Source organism: Odontesthes bonariensis, chromosome 10 (genome assembly GCF_027942865.1).
Source record: "Odontesthes bonariensis isolate fOdoBon6 chromosome 10, fOdoBon6.hap1, whole genome shotgun sequence".
NCBI lineage: Eukaryota > Metazoa > Chordata > Actinopteri > Atheriniformes > Atherinopsidae > Odontesthes > Odontesthes bonariensis.
The window spans coordinates 8,132,044-8,151,411 of record NC_134515.1 but is presented as its reverse complement, the minus strand read 5'-3'; the positions used below and the strand labels follow the sequence as shown (position 1 = coordinate 8,151,411).

The 19,368-nt window shown below is 40.5% G+C and overlaps 1 protein-coding gene across 1 annotated transcript in view; it reads left to right on the top strand.

The window, feature by feature from the left end:
• cpne9 (copine family member IX) overlaps positions 1-19,368 on the top strand; it is a 127,827-nt gene that overhangs the window by 55,853 nt on the left and 52,606 nt on the right. Inside the window, exon 6 of the mRNA XM_075476117.1 lies at positions 888-964. Within this exon, the coding sequence (XP_075332232.1) occupies positions 888-964 (77 nt within the window). The remainder of the gene's footprint in view (positions 1-887; positions 965-19,368) is intronic.

Here is a 19,368-nt window from a genome sequence, read left to right as displayed (position 1 = left end):
CCCATATTAGCAACATCATTTATGAACATTTTGGCTGCGTCCTGTGAGCCGAGTTCCAGCCTCGTTTTGGCGTTGACGAAGGTAGTCCGGCTAGTTTGCTAGGGTCCCGATAATAAAGCGTTTTGCTTCTCAAAACAATATGTTTTCAAAAGAGTAATACATTTGCATCACAAAATCGTCCCTTCAAAAAAAGTCAGACCTCACAATCGCTTGGCGCTATTTTTGCCTCCCTTCATATCAATGCGTACAGCCGCCTGCCGACAGCCGCACCTGTTACGGTGTTTACTGCTCGGTCTGCACGTCACGCAGTGATACGAAGGGAGAGAAAATAGGGCCAAGCGATTGTGAGCTCTGACTTTTTCTGGATGAACTATTTTGTGATGCAAATGTATTACTCTTTTGAACGCATATTGTTTAGAGAAGCAAGACGCTTTATTTTTGGGACCCCAGCAAACTAGCCGGACTACCTTCGTCAACTCCAAAACTCGGCTGGAACTCGGCTCACAGGACGCAGCAGGGGGTAAGAAAATGTTCATAAATGATAATAATATGGGATGTCATACAGCCTCATGTCAAAAGAGGCGAACTATCCCTTTAAGTTGACCTATTTGCTTCACTGAATGCTCACGCAGATGGTTGATTGAAAATGGCACTTCACTAAGATGAGGTTGAACCTTTATGACTTTAAGTTTAATATCTCTGCTGCACTCCCCTTTGATTTTACATTGGCTTGTAATTGCTGCTGAGCTTTTACAGCTGTACTGTTGCAGGAGCAACACTTCTCAGAACTTTTTTTTTCAATATTCTTTGATTGATGGTCGGTTTTGAGGCACGGACTGTTTCTCAGCCTTGTCATGCAAGTACTTATCTGTCTAATTCCTGCTCAGGACTTTCTGGGCCAAACCTTCTGCACACTCGGAGAGATCATCGGCTCCTCAGGGGGACGGCTGGAGAGGACCCTATCGTAAGTGCCTGACGTCCTTTTTTATTGTCTCTGTAACATTTCTGGCCCTCTGTTTTGTTCAGGTGTTTTTTTGTCCAGATATTTAAATATTAATTATGCGCATAAATAATTTCTTCAGCTGAGCAGAATTAAATGAATCCCCGTCGGTCTTTTGTTCCATGTTTTTCCTTTGCTGATGTGCAAAACAACATTATATGAGCCGTCTCTCTGAAGCAGTGTAGGCTCACCCGCTCTAAATAGCCTCGTCTATTATATTGTTAGATGAGAGAAGAGAGACTCGCCATCCTGCAGCATCACTGCGCTCTGAGCTGTTGTTTCTGAAGTTGTTTTCTTTTTTGGTGCAGCACTAAACTATGATGAGAAATAAACGAGGATTATGTTGGACAGATAGGAACCGAAAACCCTCTTATTTTCCGTTTGGTGATATTCAAATAGTAGCAACCGAAACACTTTTCTTTTTTTGGATTTAAAAGTTTGACAGAGTGTGAGTTCAAACTTGGAGTTTCCCTGCTTGTTTGCAGTGTTGGGTAACATCCTGCATTCACAGGTAAAGAAATGATGAGGGAGAGAAAGAGATGTGAAGTCAGAGAGGTCAGGAACCAGATTTGAACCCATTTCATTTTAAGCACAGCGCGTCTTGCTTTGTCTGGCTGTTCACTGTAGAGTTCATCAGAAAGTTCAGGGACAGTTTCTCAGCTAAGATGTTCTGACTCTAACATTAGAGCAGTGTGAGACGCTGTGTAATGTTAGCTTAATAAGCGTAGCAGCTGCCCGAATAACTGAAAATAAATCATTTATTGGTTCTTTATTGCGTGTTGTACTTATAGTGCAGCAAATTAAATTTCCTGACAAAATAAATATCTCATATCAAATCATATCAAATCTCATATATTGAGTTGTGAATCAACTGGTTTGAAAGACCAAGGAGGTAGCTGCACTAGCTGCAGCTCTGTTGTTCTCTGAAGTTTCCCAGGCGGCAGCGAAATGGGCACCATCGGGTGGTCCAACAAATGTCAGAAGTTTAATTTTCGAGCAGAATACACTGTGCTTCCTTTCAGCCATTTTTACATTTAATCATATTTTTGGTGGACGTTTTCTCCTCTTCTTTTGTGTCTTTAACTCATGGATATCAGAGGTGCCCTCCAGATGCAGGAGTGGGAGCATTCATATTAAATCAGGTCTAAATGGGTTAAAATGTTGGAAAGCTCTTTACCCAGAATCTCTATGCGTATCATTAAATGTCTTGTTTCATTCAACCAACTGCCCAGAACCAAAACATATCTGGGTTATTATAATTTAAAGGATAAAAAAAGCAGAAAAGACAAAAAATAACTAATACCACGTCACTTCTGCTCTCTTAAAACTGTAGAATGAGTTACTAGTTGACCTTAACTTACTGATCGTGCTACTTTGTACATGTAGGAAAACTTGGCAACCATTTGTTGAATGGCACTGGAGTAGTTTCGGCTAATCTTCCAGATTATCACAAACTTTTACAGGCTCTACAGGCTCTACAGGTTTTATTGTTTGTTTTTAAGATTTTAAGTGGTGTGGCCCCTCAGTATCATCAAACGAGCTGCTGCTTAAGGTCCCGGAAAGCTATGGAATAGCTTGCTACTTCATATTAGAAATGCTGTATCGTTGGAGTCCTTTAAGTCTTCCTTAAAAACTCTTGGTCTTGCTGTGAGCCAGAATTGATCTTTCCTGGTGATTCCTGTATTGTTTTATGTGTGATGGCTTTTGCATACTGTTGTATTTATTTCACTGTTCTTGTTTCATGGTACTTTTATTCACTTGGTATACTCCTGTTGTTTAAATGTACTACATAAATACACGTGACCTTGACCTTGACCTTGACCTTGCTCAGCTCGAGGCACATTAAATAAACAGTAATGTTCCGTCTCTATATTCATCTAAACAACTCGTCTAAACCCAAGACACTGTGATTACTGCAGATGTTTGAAAAACACCAACAACCACTAAAACTGAATAGGAGAAGTTGAATCCGTGCAGTACATTTGTGAACAAATGTATTTTTATGGTTGGACTTCTTCCATTGCTGTTCCTGTGGTGTTGCGGTGCCATTTTCCCAGTAGCAACACCTACTGCTCAGGAGGAAAACTGCAGTTTTTCGGTTCGTTTGTTCACCAGTTCAGCGAAAAAGACAAGAACTCAGTCATCCTCTTATGGATGTAGAATAGAGACTTAAAACAAAATTGCAATAAGTCCGTGGCACCACATTCTGTGCCCTGAATGTATCATTTAGAATACGAATTCCTAAATTCAAGGTGGATTTAACACCCTCTCCAGGAGTTTTTGTGAACAAGATCTCACAGTTTTTTCGCGTTCTTTCATTGTACAGACTTGTCTGTTCTCACCAGATAGAAGTTTAACATACTTTCACAATATGATTTGGAATTAAAAACAAAGCCTATACAATCTGAACTGAATTAACAATGAATAATAATCCAAATAATAATCTTGTGAATTGAAAAGCTGGTTTAGTTTAGTTTGTTCCCATTTGGCAAACTTTTCCCCTTGTGTCACCTGATGATGAAAGCTTGTATTTTTTATCCCAAACCAGTCCACAAAATTTGAATTATCTTTTTTTGTGAAAACCACTTTAAATTTGCCAGCCAGTTATAAACGTGGCTTCTGACTCTGACGTCACCCGGTTGAGCTGAAGAGTCTCGTCTGTTGGGGAAAAGTTTATGGCCCCTGCAGCGGCCTCCTGTCAGCAGCACGACTGAAATGTTTCAGAAAGCTTATCAAGCTCAGACAGACCAAACAATCGGAGTCCGCTTTCAGCCCAATAGCCGCTGACTTTGCTGAGCGAGCACCAAGACAATGACAGAAGGGGAGTGAATTAAATGTGACGCCAAAGCTTGAAAGCGGACACAAAAATAACCATTAAAACCAAACATCTAAATAAAAGTTACATTTTATATCCTTTGCTGGGTCTTCTTGTCACCATGCAAAAAGAGCACTTCCACCCCCTCCACCTTTTTTAAAATCTTTTTTTTTAATCAAATGGATTTTTGAGATGGAGACGATCACTCACGCTCCTCACAAACCACCTATAACTTCCATGTGATTAATTATCTTTCCTCTGTATCCATTAATAGCGTTCACCTTGAGGAGTGTAATGAAAAGAAATTGCATCGGTTAAAGGTTATATACGATAAGATCCCCATGTGAAGGATTTCTGACTGATTGGTGATTAATGGTGGATAACGGAGCTCAAAGACTTTTGGGGTTTTTCCAACAGTCAGATTTTTCCTTCAAATGAAGGTTTGGCTAAAAAAACTTAAAAAACAGATCTGTGTCAAGTGCATATTCTTCAAATCATATTTGCCCATAAATGCACTTAATTCACGAATAAAATCAGCTGGTTTACTTGTAAACCTACAGCTGCTCTTATATTTGAAATACATCTGATGTTTGGCACAAGACGTCATTTTCAATTTGGTCGCTTAAAGACGCTAAACCGTGAGAACAGAGTTGTTTATCTATGCTGATGTTAGGGATGGGAATCGAGAACCGCCGAAGCGCTCCAAAGTTTGGTTGTATTTCACCAAAAAGGACAATACTGGGGCCAGAGCTTTGATCACATCAAAGGGGAGGAAATGCCTCCAACATGCTGAAACATTTGACCACACAGCATGCAGTTACTTTGCACGAATGTAAAGTCTTTGATACGCTGCTAAGTGATGGTGGCAACTCTCGCGGGAGAGCTTGTGGAAAAGCGTCTTCCATCTACAAAGTCCCAGCTAAAGGCTGATTTATGGTCGGAAACCAGGTCGTCTGCGTGTGTGTCGCAGTTAACGCAGACATGCCCCCGCCCCTTCCGCAGACACTCTGGTGCACCTCCCCAAAATTGTAACTCACCGCAGACAGTGCCGCAGACATCGCCGCAGGGAGGAGAGAAAGGAGGCCTCTGATTGGTCAACTCTACATCCGCTCTACACTATGCGTATTTCCGGTTTGCTAACCGGCTAATGGTGACGCTAACCATGCTAACCGTGACGATTCTGTCGCCTCTCTGCCAGCTCCAGTAGTAGCAATATTTCTTCCATTTCTAGATCGATCAGCTGCATCTCAATCAAACTGCGCATTCGTCCAGTTGCCATTGTTGTTGAATGACCTCCGTAACCGTAACACCCACAATCCTAGCTTGTTCGTGATTGTCCCTCTTGCGTTGTGGCGTGGGATTAACATAGCGCAGACTGCGCTTCAAGGCATAAATCAAAAATAACTGCGTCGTGTCTGCAACAAGCTCACTGCGACACACTGCTGCGAAGTATACACGAGCCTTAACGCAGCGCTCTCAAGTCTCACGCGTCGAGCGTCGCAGTCACGCTTTTCGGTCTTTTGTCACGCACTCCGCCACACATTGTATTTCTCATGCTGCCCTGTAACGTGAAACTTCCAGTTGATTGTAATAATGTTAGCGACATACTGTATGAATAATTTCCATCTGATGTTTACATTTAGTTGACGAGGATTGCAAGAGTGAGTCAGGCTCAGAGGCTCTAGCATACCTGTAGCTTTCATCGAGTCAGGGAAAAGTGAAATGAGGCGAAAATAGATCAAATGTTGGTGCATACTTGAGTTAAAGTGTTACTGCAGCCAAAGCCATTTGTACTATATAACTGGATGAGAATCGATAAGCAATAGAATGGAACCGGAATTGCTAAATTCTTAACAATTCCCATCCCTATCTCCTGTATTCTTATGATGTAATACTTAAATTCAGTATTCTTTGTTTATTACTGCCTTTAAGTTCTTCCCTTCCAAATTTTTGAGGGATAAAGAAAGCTATGGGCTGATATTTTGTTGGAGAAAAAGTGTCATCACGTGAAAAAGTTAACTCAGGTGGCGGTTTGAGTCATTTAAAAAGTGCCGTGTTTTCATGCAAAATGTCAGCTTTCTCCCCAGAATCCGACTCAGCCCTAACTAGTTCTCAAAGTCCATTTTATTATTTATTTTTTCTTCCTTTCCTCGTTTGAAACTTTTTGCTGTAGCTCTTTCTTCGTTACCTCGATAGGACCAGAAGGTTAGTATACAAATGCACAGGAAACAAACAAAAGGTGGATTTCTCTGATATTTAAACTGTTTTTTTCATACTGCAAAGCTTGAGATGGTACTGAAAACCCTTTCACTCTTTTATTTGCCATTGCTGGCAGGCATGCGCCTATTAAAAACAAAAATAAGAACAGATATAATCCCTGATTCCTTCCTGGCAAAGCTCGGTCCTCTGCTACATTCCACAGGACTACCCTTCTGGCAACAAGAGCTTGGTTAAGAAAGCTAAATTAGATAATCAACTGGCAGCTCTCCTCTTGTAATAACAACTTCTCTGCAATTTGGAACCCAAAAGCATTTTTCAAAGTATGCAAAACCTTTAAAAGTTTCTATATTTCAAGATCTATTTGACCTACAGTTTGTAAGCATGGTCTAAAATAAAGACGGCTCAATAAACAACTTTATATATTATTTATTGAGTTAAATGATCCAATATTACAACAATTGGGTGTGAGTGGGCTTCTTGCTTTATTTAAAGAGAAACTATCGAGTAAAGTCTGATCTTCTCAACACATATATAGAGCCATATCAAAGCCATATGACCAACATCAGAAAGAGTTTCCAATCCTCATCAGGGTGGAAAAGGAAACACATACTTTGTTTGTCACAAATGGCCACTTGGTCAGAAAACCCCTCAGATCAGTTTTCAACTCGCAGGTCCACTTTAGTGCTAATTTTCGATTCGATTTTGACTTCTTTCATTGTGCTTCTGCTTTATATGGCAATAAAATGAAAAACATGAAATACATTTTATTGGAAAAGCTTATATTCCTCATCTCCTTGGTGCTGCTTCCGTTACGTTACCAGGTTAGGTAACTGGTAACGATAAGTGACACTTTGTGGGTATCTTTTGCATTCAAAATGACCGAGTCACGAATTTTGAATGAGAACAGGTTGGAAGAGGTTACTAAATTCTCCCGATAGAAATTAGATCCAAAGTACAAAAAAAACTGGTACAAATGGAGGAGAGTCAAAACCACCAACAAACATAAAGATAACTCCAAAAGTCAAGTATGCTAAAGTAGTAGCGAGGTTAAAAAGCCAGGAAACGAGCTTATTGGGCGGCCATGGCTCAGCAGTGAGAGTGGGTCGTCATTAACCAGAAGGTTGTTGGTTCAATTCCCACCCCCGCCACCCAAAGATTGGTGATGTCAGTACACCTCCTTGCCAAGGTGCCCCCATCCTCCCTGGGTGCTGTGATTGGCTGCCCACCGCTCCAGTGTCTGGGATCTGTCTGTGAGTGTCAACAGGTGCCAACCTGGATCGGTTAAGAGCAGAGGACAAATTTTGTGTTTTCCTTGTACGTGACAATAAGTCTGATCTTAACCTTAAAGTGAGTCTGATGGAAAATTGTTGTTGTTGTGAATGGATGACACCAAATTGAAAACTTCTGATTTATATAAGGAGTTATGTTTGGAGAAAGGAAAGTACTACAAACAGTAGCCCCTTTGTGAAAGGTGGTAGTATCACGATTGAATCGTGAATGATTATTTTTGGAACAATGAATTCTGAATCCTGTGACAAAAAACAAAACAAAAGACTCGTGGCGTGGCGTGGCGTGGCGTGGCGTGGCGTGGCGTGGCGTGGCGTGGCGTGGCGTGGCGTGGCGTGGCGTGGCGTGGCGTGGCGTGGCGTGAGGGGTGAAAAATAGAGAAAGGATTTCACGAAACTAATGGGGAAACCTTGAAACTATATTGGGAGTGATTGGTGAACGGGTGCAGCTGGGGACAATGAATACAGGTGATGTGAATTAAACTAATGAGCAGAACATGGGGACTGAGGGAAAAACAATGGCAAAACTTAACTAATCATGAACTTAAAAACTAAGACATGACAAAACACAAAACTAAAAACATGGGGAAAACCCCATGAATATGACAAACAGATATCATAAGGAGAATTGGACATATTTTCTCCACTCGCAGGTATGTAAAAGTCTAATTTTGTCTCATCTGTTTTGTTGGGTTCTTATTTACTTTTGGAACATCATGGAAATCTGAGGATTTAGATCATTTTTGATGCCTTTTAGAAAAAACTAAAGGATTCACAAACTTTAAGCACAACTGTAACAAAGAAAAAAAAAGCCTCTCTGTCCAGTGGTGAAGGTGGACTTCCACAAAGAGTGTGATATTGGTCTGGCTCCCCAGAGAAATGAATTGAATTACACATTATTAATCCTAAAGTGAAATTATATCGTTACAGTGTTCATTTAAAAAAAACAACAAAAAAAAACAATAAGGGCTGTATGTGCTGTTGGAAGTGAGGTTGCACATCTGGACGGATTCTGCTTGTTTTGGTCTTTGAATGCTAATGTTCTGGTGCATCTTATCACGAAATGAACTTGCATATTCATCAGTTCTGTTTACACCACAAGACTGAATAGATTTCCTCCTACAGAGATATTGTGAGAATATCATCTCATTATAAAATCAGAAAAACCTTTACTGTTTAAGCTTTTTCATCTCCGCTTAGATTTAAATATAGCAACCGTACTTCACAATCCAGTAACTACTTAACCTGACATCTCGCACACCCCCGCTAATCTTGGAAGAACTGGTGTCAAGTAATATGTATTTCTATTTTAAAAGGAGTGTTAACCACTCGGGCTGGATTGTTTTACAGCCCTTAGAGGGTTCTAAATCATTACTTGATGCTTTTGAGGATTCTCAAACTGGTCTTAGATGTTGTCTTTTTGCACAAAAAGTAGCAGTGTTTCGGAAAAAAAGCCTAAAAACGTAAAGGAAACCAAAACAAAGAGAGACCAGCAGACCACAATCACTATTCTTGCCATCTGGTCAGTTTGTGTGATGGCTGCCTGCGGGGAATAGACAGCTGTCTGGAGCTTCTGATGGATCAGACACGGCTACAAAAGCCCCTGGGTGAGAAACAGAGACGGAGGTAAAGGGGTATAGAAAATAGAAGGGAGGTATGTGAGGGGTGACGAGGCGAGAAGAGGGATGGGAGAGGAAATCTACTTCATCTAAAAGAAAAGCTGAATTGGTGAGGGGGATTCAGAAAATAGAGAAGCAGAAATATCCTCACATAGGTGGACAGTTTGTTCTTTACTTTCTAAACTGTAGAGTCCAGTCTTTTATTTATGTCATTTAGAGGACCACACACACACACACACACACACACAGAGCCAAAAAGCGTGGAAAAAGACAGCTGCACAGATGCTGGTTCTATATTTACATATATTTTAATAAAAAGTGACCACAGGTTGATTGTTTTTCTGCTCTGGTCGAGCACTCGGACACAAATCCGGAGCAAGTCCAGAACGTATATGATTCTTGTAGCCTCCTCGTGTTTGTGGGTGTTCATTTTTATAGGTCAACAGTTTTAAAAAACGGGCATCATGCTACATGGCGAGCTAAGCTCTCCACTTTACCTGTGTGTTGCTATAGTAACCGAGGGGGCTATTAGCTGAGGCGGCAAAAGTATAACAATGATCTAAAATACACCCTTTTAAGAAAAAAAAAAAATTAAGTGGAACCGAGTGCTGTGTGTGTTTGATGAACACTCATGCAGTGTGACCACACAACAGCGTATTTTTAAACTGGAACTGGTGTTAGAGGAACCTAACCCTACATAAACACACCCACATGTATAATGTATGCATTCATCGCTGGATCAGAGCAGCCCTGAGCACATTACAGCTGACGCATGAGGGAAAGAAATGGACAAATCACACATTTCTTAATGTAATCAGAAAAAAAAAAAGAGGCCGATGGCGTTTATAATCCCACACGCTGCCAGCTGCCCAGATGCAGATTGATGAGGCGGCTGGCGGACGAAACAAGCTGTCCGAAATCATGCTTTTTGTCGCCTTGTTTATGATGGCAAACCAGACTGGTGTCAAGAAATTGTACCTGTCTGGGTTTCTGCTGTGAGACAGCGGTCAATATGTCTCTGCAGTATGTCAGGAGGCAGGGTGTGTAATTGGCGCCAGTTGGTGGGATGCCTTCAGCTCTGTCGCTTATGTCATATAGACATGAGACCAGAACCACAAAAAAATAAAAAAAATAACACATCTTCTGCTCTGTGAGGGGGAGCAAACTGTGGCAGATAACAGGGATTGCTGTGCTACTGATGAGCTGTTGGACAAGTTTGCCTGTTGCAACACTGTCAAGACAGATTCTCTTGGATTTGCTCAACAGTTTTATTCAGGCAACGTTTCTTTTTTTCATTATATGATACTGTGTATGGAGTTTGGCAGTATGGCGGTATCAGTTGTTTAAATGATCTCTTTTAATGCCTCTTGTTGTATGAAATAGAGCAGTCTGCTGTATTGTTTTCTTATTCCCATTCTTCCAGGATTTCTAACCATTACTCCTTGAAAATTGCATTGGTTGGCCGCTGGGTCCCTTTGCAATGGAAGTCATCTAAAAAGCATATTGTAAGGGTTTCTGTGTGGTATTCTGGGTTTTGTTTCTATTCTGTTTTCTTGTTTGTCAAGTCATGGTTTTTTTATTACTTCTTGTTCTCATTTTCTTGTCTGTCGAGTATTTTGTCATCACTCCTAGTTGACCTCAGTTCCTCGCACTCCTATCTCCACTCTATCTGTCCGAGCTGCAGCATTTAAGCGCTCTGGTTTGTCAAAGAGAAATCCTCGCCGTTGTCAACTCATGGTTCTCTCGTTAGTTCTTGCTCACTTCATTATTTACAGTCAAGTTTTGTTGTTTCTTAGTATTCTGTTTTGTCAGTTTAGGTTTCATTTGGGTCCTCTCATCTCCACTCATCCTGACACCTATTGCTATTTATAGACACAAATAGGAGTAGTGATTTAAAAAAAAAAAAAAAAACACTGAACTATTTGGATTTACGCCATCTACTGACGTCTAAAGCAGTACTAGCATAAAGCTACAACAGAGAATGCAAAGTTGACGTCACACGTTGGTTTGTTTGGAGGCCATATTGTGTTTCTGCAGTGTTGGATCAGCCTCTAAAATCATGTCTCAGTCCATTTCTTGATCTTATAACAATTGATATTAAAACACATCTTCATTATCAATATAGTGACTCATAAAATTAGCTGCACATGACTCCATATAATTAAAACATCACTCAGTGTATTTGGCAGTATTAGAATTGGTATACTTTAATGAATTAGCCAACAAAGAGGATTGGAATTAGGGAGGGATCAGATTTTGGGACAGTACCAACAGATGTATCATTTAGCAGTGCGATTGATTTGCTCCCATTAACGTCTTTCTCCATTTTAACCTCTTTTCCACTATATCTGACAGTTTTTAGCCAAACAAAACTCAACTAACCAAGCAACAATGGTCTGAAACAGAAGTAATGGGAAAGCATTCTTCAGAAGATAGCGCTAATGTCCCAGCATACAACACAGCGCGATGTACCCTCACATCTTGCGTCAAAAGAATTGGTGACCTTAAAATTAATTTCCGATGACAAGTTAATTTTTATATCTATATTTATCGATATATATGTAAGGGCTGTCAAAATTAACTAATTAATTGTAAATATATATATATATATATAGACATGTGTGTATCTGTTAACACGCTAAATTTGACATTTTTAGACCGTGCGCTGCGTAAAAAGCTAATTTTGCGTTAAAATGTTAAATTTGCGTTATCGGAAGTTTAATTTCCATTCCATTAACGTCCAACCGCACGTTCCAGATATGACCGTTGGTCCGTAGACAAATCAGGATTTAGCCTAATCTTGTGGATGGCCAGCTAGATTGGATAAATAGGCCGTAAGGTGAACCTCGAAAACTCCTTCAGAACACCAGGTTTGTTCCGCGCTCTCCGAACCAAACACGCTTCAGCTCATAAAAAGATTTGAGTTATGTTGAGGTTTAAAAAAAAGTTTCGCCGCTCAGAACACAGTACTTTTTTAGTTCGCAACGTTTAAAGGAATAACTAGTGCCAGGCAAGGCGTATGTACATATTCGGCAGGCGTAATAACAGTTTGGCTCGCGAGAGGTGCCACGGTTGAGACGTCATCAGAATGGACGAATCGGATAGCTGGTATGTCAGCTGAGCTGGTAAACAGAAACAGCACCGCAGCAGCAGCGCGATCATCCAGCAGTACCGAAGAAGACGAAATTTCGACCGAAAGATTTTTTACATGCACATATCTTCTGTTAAGCATGAGGAAACACAGAATTTCACCTGCACAAGGTGGAATGGAAGGAATCAGAAGGAACAAATAAAGAAGCACTTGCTGAGTTCTTATACGATGCGTGGCCACATGCTGCTCTTACAGCAGTGGGAAGAAACCTCAGCTTGTACATAGCACATCAACACCAATGTCACTATGTGACTGTACTGGAAGGTGTGCAGTCTGTTCATGCTGTGGAAGACCTGCAGTGTGACCACGAAGAATGTGACACAAGGGTGTTTTTGCATGAACAACATGCTGCACAGGAACATAAGACTGTCATTATTAAGAGCCCTGACACTGATGTAGCAGTCATTGCTGTGAGTCTGCAGAAAGATTTGCCTTGCAGCTTGTACTTTTTCACAGGGAAGGGCAACAGAACACACATAATGGACATTACCAAGGTGTCATCAGCTCTCGGAGCCAGTGTGTGTTCAGCCTTGATTGGGATCCATACATTCACTGGGTGTGACTCCACAAGGCAAAAAGAAGACATTTGCTGTGGCATGTGAGAAAGATGTCTACCTGAAGGCTTTCAGAAATCTGGGGACTGAATTTAACTTGGACCACTCTACATTTGCATTACTTTGCAAATATGTATGCCATTTGTACGATCAGCCAACCGCAGAAAACATCAATGAGGCTAGGTACAAAGCTTTCTGTATGGCATCATCAGCCTTGCCAGAATTATCTATCCCCCCAACAAGTGATGCCCTCCATCTGCACTGCAAAAGGGCAAATTATCAGGCTAAAATAATAAGGTCATGTGTAAAGCAAAAGATTGGACTCATTTGAATCGATGGTGGAGAGGACGACACTGAACAAACTGTTATCCATCATGGATAACCCCACCCATCCTCTCCACCAGCTGCTGGTTGGACAGCGGAGCTCCTTTTCCAACAGGCTCATCCAGCTCCACTGTCACAAGGACCGTTTCAGGAAATCCTTCCTACCAGCAGCCATCACCATATACAACACCCCCCCTCTGGCTGGAAGAGAACTTCAACCTCAATAGGCTTGAAGTCTCTCCTAAAAACAATAACAACAAACAAAAAATACTGTAGATTTGTATGTAGCAAATGTTTATTCACTATTTTTTATTTATTTTATATTATTTCATTTTATTTCATTTTTATTGTATTCTCTTCTATTTGCTTGTTTTTTTACCACTTTAATTGTTTTCATATACTGTATGCTGCTGCAACAAACCAATTTCCCAAATTGGGATTAATAAAGTATTAATAAAGTAGACTTGTGCAGGTGTTCCAGCTGTTCAAACACCACAAAGGAAACAGAGGATAAAGAAGATGACAGCTGGCCTGACACTGACAGTGAGGAATAGTGTATGTGTGTGCCAGCGTTTTTTTTGTTTTTTTTACCTTTATTCTATTCCATTTGTATCATTCCTTTTATTATGGTTATGTATATAAGTTTATGCCGGTTGATGTGTATGCCCTACTTGTTTTGATTTTGTTATGTGTTGTATAGTTATTAGTGAATAAATCAGTAAATGAATACCTGAATGGTAAATGGCTAAATTGTCTCAATTCAGAAATACATGAATGAGCATTATCGTTGATAATTATTATTTTATGTTCACTTTAAAATGATATTTTGCGAGATTCCTTTCTGTAGGTTAGTTTTGACAGCATCAGACAGGTTGTCATTTTTCCAGTTTGTTGTTGTAAATCGGCAACATGATTGGTCCAGCGCGGTCACGTGGTGTCTTGTGACGTCAAAATCGTCATTCAGCCCTGCGGAAAATATCTTCAGAAAACGTCTCGGTTTAAAAAAAGTACAGGATTCTGTGACGCGAAACTTTTTTTATATGTGCAAAATAAGTTGGTCATTTTTATCAGCTAACGGGCATGTAGTTCGGAGAGCACGGAGCGAGCCTAAACGAAAACGGGGTTCACCTTACGGCCTAAAAGGGTCTTTTTGAATGACAAGTTCATCTTCAAAACCCTGCCAGGTGGATCCTCGACAGGACAAATTATACAAAGATTAGTAAATAACAGCGTTTACAGTTGGAGGCGTCCTGTGAACAGTTTTACAGGCATCTCTTTTACTATTGCGGTCTATGGGAAAAATGCATTTTGGGGATTTTTTTTTTTTTTTGTTGCAATACCACGAGTGGCCATTGGGGAAAAATCGGCGTGCCGGCTGAGAGGCGGCGCCGGGGTGTGCTAGCTCCCCAGGATTACCAACCATGCCTTTAAATATCACCTGCTAGCAAAACCCACGGCTGATGCAGAGATCCACACTCCCTCTCACCAAAGGCAGACCTTCCTTTGTAGTTTGCAACGGAGACGCCTGGACAACTCCACCTACGGCAAGTTTAGACACGGTTATTTTCTAAGTGTGAATGTTACACAGGAAAGAATGCTACATTCAGCTCAATATGCCCTTGTGCTGTTGCTTGTTGGATGAAGAATGTTCTGGATAGTTTGTGTCAGGACAATTGATTGAAAATAACCCAAGAACTTTTGTTCTGCTTCTGACAGATTTGCCTTCGTAGGTGTTTTAACTTTAAAGTCCTGCTTTCATGTTTCTCCTTACATTGTGGTTAAAGCTCACTCAGCTCCAGAGCTGCTGCCACTGTGGGGCCTAAATTCGGTTTCTTGGCCACCCACTCCACACCAGCAGCAACTTTAAAACACCGGCTCTCGCTATCTTTGTGTATACTCCACTGCAGCCCTTTGGTATGAAGCTACTGTTAGCAGTGTTTCATATCAATAACAGTACAGGATTTCCCATGACTTCAGTATTCCCTGAAGACATGTCTGTCTGTCAGTAATTTAATCCAACTCATTGGTTTAAAACCCCTCAGTGACACGAACTGAAGATACTTGTGAGGATAAAAATCAAAAGCAGTGCTGCTCCAAATAGAGATTCCAGATAACTGTTGATCAGTCAGGAATTTGAACCTTCTTCTCTGCACAGACCAGCTTCAACTCTGGGACTTTGGTGGGTCCAGTTTGTTTAACTGGGTTGCCTCGATCTATGTTTAGGACTCATGGGAAACAGTCGTGATTTTTTTTTTTTGGGTCACACAAAAATAAAAGCCATTGCAGACATGAAGGGATCCCTCTGTTGTTACACATATTTTCCAAATAAAGGACAAATCTAGCTTTCTAAATCTGCCCGCAGCCGGGCATCGTGTCGGTATGAATTCTTGCACCAATCCACTGCAGGTGAATGCAAAGAGGGAGTCTGCTCTTCAAGCCTTTCTCATGCGTTACTTTGTGGCCACGTCCCAAGTCTCTCCCAGTTGGGCTTCGACTTTGCAATTAGTTTTTTTTTTTTTTTTTAGAAAAGAGCAGTAATGCATAGCCTGGCTGACGCGTCCACAATCTCGATGAGATGGTGGTCTGGGAACTAGGTGTGCATTTTCTCGTATTTGAGGCGAGGTTTACGAACGCCTAGAGCCGTTTATTGGGCGCTACGAATGTCTATCAAATGACGTCAGGTATTTCCCATGCTGCTTTGCGCGCGATTCATAGCCAATTGTATCACTTATACCAGATGACGACAGAAATTCGACGAGGAAGAAGAAAAAAATGGAAAATAAAAGTAAACTTGCGCTCTAAGCTACTTAAATTGACAACAAAGTAGGCCTATATGCTATATTCTACATGAATTTTTATGTTGTAGAGTTGTAAATTTATTTTAATAATGGAGAAATTGAGCAGCCTTGCTTTGTTGTCTACAGTAGTAGCTCAACCCTCATCTTACTTTGAAGCTCCCAGCTCCCAGAAGTGACGTCGACGTAGCTTTAGCAGCAGAAAAGCTATCAGGCTTGTGTTGATGATAATAATAAACTCCTGGACTATGTACAAACTTCCAAATGCATCGTTTTGTGAGTACAGACCATATTTGTACCACTGTAGAAGTTTGGTTTCATGACATGTGATTTTAGTGTGGTAATTTTGGAGATACTGCCAGGGTCCGTTAGCGCTTGTACTAAGCTATTCGGGATAACTCAGTAACTCAGCTGATGTTCAGCCAATATCGGAAAAACTTCGGGTGGGCTACTTGGCTGGATGTCACGGTTCAAATGACCCTAGGGTGAATCTACTCCGAAACACTTTCTAAGGCTGCATTGAACGGTAACGTTGTGTCCGCTGTCATGTTGAATTAACACTCTACAAGCTTCGGTGTAGCGCATAGACGTCGTCATCGTCTTGCTGCCCCCCCCGTTCTGTGATTGGTTCCCAAACTCTGGCAAAAATAAGGGCGGTGGTTTCCAGGCTGACTTTGCAGTGAGAATGAAATCGAGCGCAAAGCAGCATGGGAATTCCCAGGCTAAGTAATGCATGTAATGTGTGCACTTGGGGCGCTGACTGACAGCTCAAATGAGCCTCACTGGGCAAACAGACCTGAGCTTGGTGTAACCATTTTGGTGTGTATCCACCCCAAGCACACACAGCACATCTTAGTCCTAAGATTTTATTTCTTCCATGCATTCTTGTCTTACCCAAGGACACTTTGACATATGATCCAGGGAAGCTGGGAGTTGAACCACCGACCTTCTGATTGGTAGGCGACTGTTCTTCCTCCTACAGCCACCCTGCAATATACCGTAAATTCCAGACTATGAGCCTCTACTTTTTCCCAGGCTTTGAGCACCGCGGCTTATAATACGGTGCGGCTAATATATGTTTTTTTCTTCTTCTTTTTCATGTCGCCAAAAACATTTTGCCTCGTAACATTAGACCAATACAATTAAGGAATAGTTCACAGTGGTCCACTGAAATTGTACGATAAATCAAACACACTTACACTACTAAATTATTGTAAATCGGTCATTTGTACTCACCCTCAACATGGAAAACAAACGAAGAAATGCGTATGATGCAGCTTTTAAATTGAAGGCGATCAATGACTTTTCCTGGTAGGCTACTGTCTTTTTTTTTTTTTTTTTTTTTTTTTTTTTTACCAGCTGTGTTACAGGCACTGTTCAGAAAAAAAAAAGCATTTACACCACGTATTTGTGCGTTACCGATAGGTATTTAAGTTAAAACCAGCCGTGTTACAGGCACTGTTAGGAAAAAAAAAATATTTGCAGTATGTAGGCCTATTTGTTTCTGTTACCATATGCATTTAATTAAAAGTTTAAAAATCCTCATCGTCTCATCTTTCCGCGTAAATATCTCATATTACTATGTGGCCACCCGCGGCTTATAATCCGGTGCGGCCTATAAAAGCAAAAAATGGATTTTCTTTTTAAAATGAGAGGGTGCGGCTTATATTCAGGTGCGCTCTACAGTCCGGAATTTACGGTATATATCTATGTGGCAAAAGTAGCAAATCACATGTACAGAGGCACAGTTGCCCACTTAGGTGCTAATGCCCCTACATGTTTATGTTGGTGGATGATTTTGATTGATTCAAGGACCGTTCCTCTGGATCATTGATGCTCGAGTCTGTCCCCAACATCCCCCCCCCACCACCACATACGATTCACAACAGCACAGTTCTTCATCTTCCCCACACATTCCAACAGTTATTTTCTCACATGTATGATGTAACTAATATCCCAAGATTAAAGTACAGTTGAATAAAGTCAAGTTTGTCTGGGCTCTGTATGCGATGCGCACTAAACTTGCACACATTTATCAGATGTAATAGATTAGATAACTCGTGTATTTTTAGTATTGTTTGTCCCACCGGTGTCATCGTGGTGGCTCTCTAATCAAAAGCTTTCTGAAGAAGCAAAGCTTTTCTATAAGTCCCTGTTACTTAGGAAACACTAGAAATAATTTGATGGATAAATTGCTCTTAGATATAGATATGTTTTTATTTTTTAGAACATGTATAAAAAAGAAAATGTATGTAAGTATTTGTACATACGAAAGAAAGAAAAAAAACAAACAATTAAAAACAAAATTCAATCACATAAAGTGCTCTTACATAACAAAACACTGCACATTGTTCCAAAAAGGAATGGGAAGAAGTACAATACTTTTTTTTAGTTTCCCACCCCTTTTTAACTACTCTTCGGTTTGCAAATATCCTAACTACAATACACCTATATAAATATATACACTTCCTAAATATCTAAATAAATATATAATCACAAAAATAAATATATGCTACACACATATCATTGTAAATATGAATATATATATATATAACTATCCCCATAAATAAATATATACCATATACTAATTAAATTAAAATATAACAATTAACCCTATTCTATTCATATTCATAATAGTCCATATTTATCTCTTATTTACTATAGAAATAAGTAGACAAACCCACTGACCTCTAAATGTCATGGATGCTTTAGTTTTTGTCAGTTTTTATGTCCATTTTCATTTACGTTTTCATTTGCCAGATACCCGGTGAGAGTGTCAGCCTAAAATTACAATCCGAGCCATAAAATCTGTCTCCTAATATTGTCCCCTGTGGTCCTCGTGCTGCAGAACTGTCACCTGCCATCTGGCGTGGCGGTTCAGGACTCATCTGGCCTGCCCTGCTACGACGAGCACGAAGACGAAACACTTCTGCTCTTCTTCTGGAGGGAATGTTAAACTTCAGGCCTCACATCACATGTAAGACAGTTAAACATCTTCACGTCACATCAGAGCCACCTGTCTGACTTCAGGCTCAGCAAATTATCCTCAGGCAGCGATTCTTGCTGTGTCATTAAACGTGTTGAGGAAATACAGTTGACACAGAAAGATGTTTATCAGTTCCAACTTTCCCTCGAAGAGGACCAGCCTCGCCGTCGCTAACAGATGAATCAGAGCTGAGGATCTTCCAACTGGCAAGAATTTGTTGCTGCTTTATCCTGTAAACCGAAGACGTGTTTGTTAATGCCTCTGAGCGAGCAGAATTTAGCTTTCAGCTAGTTTCCTCTTGGCAGCCTCGAGCGTCTTGGCAAATAATGTGACAATGTTTTTGCAGCCACAGACAGAAAAAGCATCGTCTAATCTGTTAGCTGCGCCATTTGTTTAAACAACAAAGGACTCACAGTAGGAAGAATCAGTATCTGGACTGAGGAATGCGACACAAAACATTTGCCTGTTATTGTTGAGATAATGTATCAGCCTAAGTTTTATGTGCACATGAGGTTCATCATTCATGAATAATCTTTTAATGTTATTCCACATTCTGTCATGATTATCACACACGACTTCACGGTACCCCATAAAACACCCACAAAGTCAGCTAAAATG